The following is a 5,136-nucleotide window of genomic DNA, read 5'->3' on the forward strand; positions in this document are numbered from 1 at the left end:
TTAACCCCATGATCTTTACCAAATCTTTCCAATGTGGGACTTTGATTGAATCCCAACAATCCTAAAGAATTTCTTCTTTATGCTTCCTCTGGATCCCACTTTAGCCACTTTGGAAGCTCCGAGGTTCTTTCTTTTCGAGCTTTGACCGTGCTTGATCATGTTAACTTTCACAATAACTTGAGAGAGTAATCTCTTCTCTAAACTCTCATTATCTTCCTCAATGCAAAATCTAACGAGTTACTCGACATTCATCTTCTTCCATTTATGCTTTATGTAATTCTTGAAGTTCTTTCGGTCGGAAGATAACTTTTCAATGATAGCTGCCACCTAAAAGATTTTACTCGGCACCATACCCTCATAATTAATTTTGTGTAGGATCACTTAAAGCTCCTAGACTTGGCTGATCACTGTCTTATAATCAACCATTTTGTAGTCCAAGAATTGGATCACAATGAACTTCTTAGACCCTGCATTTTCTGTCTTATATTTCTTGTCCAGGGATTTCCACATTTCCTTAGTGTTCTCTTTATGTTATATACAATGTACAACGAGTCAACAAGACAGTTAAAAATATAGTTTCAGTATACGAACTCAAAATAATTTCATGCTTCCACTATACTGATGGTTCCTCTATCAATAACCGAGATAGGTTTAGCCTGGTTAGGTAGAAGAGAATCTTTTATTGTCACTACTTGAAGTTCAACCCAAGTGGTGGAGGCCATGATCTTGAGTAGAGGGGGCAAACACATAATCCTTGGAATCATTCTACCTTCGTTCCCTTCATTTCTTTCTCTTTGTCGTGCACTCTACTCGACAATTCTATTGGTGAGCGTTTGGGTATTCATTCGATTCACCACGAATAACTTTGATTGTCGATGTGATCATCTTGTTGTATCTTAGAAACAAATTTCTAATGTGACCTCGAAGTACAACCGAAAGGAACAAATCTATTTTAAAAAAATTATGTCATCGCAATCCTAAGATAGGATGGCTTTTGACTAAAAATAGGTGCTTTCAATTTTGAAACGGTCATCATTTTGACTTATATATGATCTACTATCAAAAGCATCCTCCAATGTCCCATGCATTATACCCTTTCCAACACAATATAGAAATTAAAAGCGTTTTCTAATTAATCTCTACCCATGTGTAGGTTGCACCTAATTTATAATTGGAACGAGTTGGAGTAATTTTAGATTTATTCCCCTACACAAGCAATTGAATTAATCTGTGTACGTAAGCCTTTGTAAGCAGAATCTATTGAATTCTTCTTCGACTTCACATAGTTAAGGAAAATCACATCATTAGAGATTATGATATTATCACTATATATGTTACTTTGTCTGTTCCCTATAGCCACTTGACTATTATTTCTACTAAATAGGATTTGCCCAACTTGAAATGTCCTCTAACAAGTTACAAAGTCATTCCGCTTCTTCTCTAACTTTGTCTAAAGCTAAGAACTCGACTCTATTTTAGATTAAGATATGTAATCTTATTTTGAGGACTTCTATAATTTCTCGCTCGTCCTTCAATAGTAAACACATACATAGTCGTGGATTTCGAGTCTGGTATGTTAGATATCTTACTAGTATTGTTGTATGTCCTTCTATTGCAAACCCAACGACAACTGAATTTACAAATGCCCTGGTCAATTATAAATTCACCAAACCCCACTCATGCACAAGATTCTCAACTAGGGCTGTCTTCCCATGCGCATGGGCAATTTAAAACAAAGATATTGCAGCTTTGGTCTCTTTCGTTCCACCTTTACTGAGTTCAGAATATGAAGAGAGAGCAAAGTGGACAAGGATTAGCATGCTGAAGAATTGTAATGATCACCGTCTTTAAAGCCACTTTATTTATTTAGAGTAGTTCACACGCGATTAGGACGCGAGAGATAATTAGTAGTAGCTTTTGGAAATGAGCATGTTACGAGGCATTAATATCAGTGGTTCATTTTTATAAGATATCCATGTGTAGGAAGTGACACAAGGCATTCTCTTATTCTTTCAAGCATTTCCTTCACTTTGATTGGGTGTCTTTTTTCTTTATTTAATAATTGCGTATAATTGGCTCGTCTTGAGTCCATTGTTGGATTGTGCAAGCAAGGTTGATCTCGCCTTCAATCTAAAATGAATCAAGTGTCACTCACTCACTAAAAGTTGAACTTGATAAGATACCTTACCCATGTGTTTGGTGACTAGGATAAAAAGAAAACATCACATGAGAAGAAGAAGAGTCCGTGTTCTGTAACTTATTTAGGCATCAACCAAGTCACAGCCAGATTGTTCATGCACTCGCTGAAACATCTTCTACTGATATAATGGATCATTAGTTTGTGTTGCACCTTGCTCGATGCTGCTCGTATTAGATTCAACACTCCCTGGACGAGATGCATGATCACTGGCTAGATTACTTCTGAAAATGCTTTCAGTCCATTCACTTAATTGATTCACAGCTCCCTCATCTGTCGATCACAAACAATTCTTCTCATGTGTTGCCGTTTAATTATTATCACTCATGAGGGTAAACTTTTGTACCAACCTAATCTGGGGACAGTGTGGCCCTGAGGATGCCTCAAAACCAGTGGATTATCGAAGGCAGAAGCGAGATCCTCAGAGGGAAGTTTCAGCCAATCCTTTTCCCCAATGAAGTGCACAGATTTCACCTTGATGGGGTCTCTGTAGGCAATGTCACATATGCTCGGGTCTCTGAACATGCTACCTGATATCGAGACCAAAAACTTTATTGGGGGATGGTCCTTCAGTACCTGTCCCTGTTGATCATCACAATTGTAGTTTTGAATTGACATGTTTAACACCCTAGTCATGCAGAGTGAGTTCAATGTTCAGGATCACTGAGGAGAGGAGTTCAGTGAGTAACTTGCCTGGGCTTGATAGCCTGCCAGAACTGCTGCTAGTACTGCACCCTGTGACATGGATATATAAGACTGATTACGGAAGAGATTAGAGTGGGCTTGATCAGCTCTTCTTTTATCGAAAAAGGAAACAATCACAGGCATTTATGAATCATGCCTGAAATACTGTAGTTGTTTAGAGTGGACTTTCAGTTTGCTTAGAGTAAAAGTAGGAGCAGTAAAGATTTTCAAGGGGCAGCTTTGCATGATAAGCTCAATCTACTCAAACCACCCTTTTTCTACAGATAATAAAGGGAAAGGAAAAAAAATGGTGAGTCTCTTCTGTACCTACCTGAGAGAAGCCAAGCAATCCATCAAAGGGGCCATTTTTCATCATGTAATCGCACAAGAAGGATATGCACTCCTCCAAATTCTCGTACTCAGTAAACTCCTGCTCGACGTACGTTAAGCGAATCGATTTACACAATATATATAGAATCAACTTATCTCATAAAAAAAATTCAAGGAGAAAGTCCAAAGCGTCTTTTTCATTTATTATCAAAACAATATTTATTTTTATTTCTGTATTTTCTTTTTCCAAAATTATCTTTGTTTTTTACATTATTATAGTAGTTATAAGGTCATAACTACTACGTAATTATAACAACTATGATCCCATAGTTATTACATAATTATAACAACTATAATTTCATAATTACTGTAATTATACTCTGTTACACGCGTTAAAGTGGATCATAGTGCTATACAATATAATTGCTACAATTTTAGTATTCATTTAGGCATCCCTCATAGTCCATCTCCAAATTATGTGAAGAGGGGTAAATCATGAGATCAGTTTATACCCGATCGCCATGTGGCTAGAGGGTGAATACAAGTACACATTTATAGCATATGAGATTTATAGCTGTTATAATATAATGTTGACTAATATTAATCAAAAATAAAATATCTATATTAAAATAATTATGATTTGTAGTTACTATAATATATTATTATTCATTAGTGTTAATCAGTGTTTAACAAAGATAAAATGTCATATTTAATAGTTATAAATCATCCTCCAAATGATCAGAATTTAAATGTTATTATAAAATAATATTGATAAGTGTTGATTAGAGATAAAGTGTTCATATTATAACAACTATAAATCATAATTATTATAATATAGTGTTATTAGTGTTAATCAGAACTCAAGTATTCATTCTGTGAAAAATAATGATAATTTAAGAAAGAAAAATATGACATGGGATGGATCAGTATTTTGATAATAAATTAAGAAAGATATATTCATGATTTTAATAAAAAGGACGGTTTTAAATTTTTTTGTTTAAAAATTTTTATAACCTAAACTTTGAGATGACCTTGTTGTATTGGAACCATTCGTAATAGGGTGGTGGGAATACACCCTCAATGTCCGACTTCCCACCTGCTAGGAAAATGCCATCGGGGTAGTCCTGCAGAAGCCGTACGGCATGAACATACATCAAATCAAACGCATACGGACGATAGAACAAGAGCAATTTAAAATATACTTTCAAATAAAAAACTTCTTTAAAAAAAAAAAATGAAAGGATTGGAGGAAAAAGTACCAATTGGAAGTGTTGGAAGATGGAAGGATCCCACTTGCTGATTTGTTTGCGCAAGAAGCCCCCATTAGTTCTGAAGCCATGGAGGCATAGAACCTTCATCATCTTCTCTTGTCCGGTCATCTTCTTCGTCAAACTCCGATTGCTCTTGAATCCTCTCTGATCATGTGAATAAGTAAGCACTCTGGGCAGTGGTAGTTGCCACCTACCCTTCCCCCTTCACCTCAACTTCTTGTTCTAACTACCACCTTTCAGGAAAAACTCATTTTAAGTCCCATGTCACCCTAAAGATCGACCACACAGTTTCTAAATTATTCTAAATTGCACATCAGATCGCAAGAAAAAAAGCACAGTCGGAAACTAAATTGATGAAATGATCGAGCAAGAACATATAATTAAACATCTAAATTAATAAAGTTGTATCTGTCAATAATAAACTTCTTGAGATTTAAGGAGTTTATATATGACATGACATAGTGGTGATAGAAATAAAAAAAATAGAGAATAATTATTTTGCATGAATTTTGTTGATGAAGTCAAAGGATTTATTTATATAAATTATCTAATTAATAATGAAAATATTAAATATGATATACAATTATAATAATAATAATCATAGTAGTGAATATAATAAATTTAGAAATGCTATCTTTTGCTGTCAATCTTTGA

At 34.9% G+C, this 5,136-nt stretch overlaps 1 protein-coding gene across 1 annotated transcript; it reads right to left on the minus strand.

Moving 5' to 3' along the window:
- Positions 1-2,024: 2,024 nt before the first annotated feature.
- On the minus strand, positions 2,025-4,638 carry LOC122000340 (dihydrofolate reductase-like). The gene is made up of 6 exons (XM_042554772.1): positions 4,471-4,638; positions 4,243-4,335; positions 3,213-3,311; positions 2,891-2,932; positions 2,548-2,779; positions 2,025-2,470 (listed from the first exon to the last, which is right to left on the minus strand). Exons 1-6 carry the CDS (start codon positions 4,588-4,590, stop codon positions 2,316-2,318), a joined length of 741 nt encoding a protein of 246 aa, XP_042410706.1. The 5' UTR covers positions 4,591-4,638; the 3' UTR covers positions 2,025-2,315.
- Between the last annotated feature and the right edge of the window lie 498 nt (positions 4,639-5,136).

Source organism: Zingiber officinale, chromosome 7A, assembly GCF_018446385.1.
Source record: "Zingiber officinale cultivar Zhangliang chromosome 7A, Zo_v1.1, whole genome shotgun sequence".
In the NCBI taxonomy this organism is placed as follows: Eukaryota; Viridiplantae; Streptophyta; class Magnoliopsida; order Zingiberales; family Zingiberaceae; genus Zingiber; species Zingiber officinale.

Bases quoted from the DNA above. Each gene is read 5' to 3' on its own strand.
- LOC122000340 (XM_042554772.1), bottom strand. From the start codon at position 4,590: ATGACCGGACAAGAGAAGATGATGAAGGTTCTATGCCTCCATGGCTTC. The intron at 4,336-4,470 runs GTACTTTTTCCT...CGGCTTCTGCAG, and splicing joins TCTTCCAACACTTCCAATTG to GACTACCCCGATGGCATTTT. The intron at 2,780-2,890 runs GCAAGTTACTCA...GATGATCAACAG, and splicing joins TGGCAGGCTATCAAGCCCAG to GGACAGGTACTGAAGGACCA.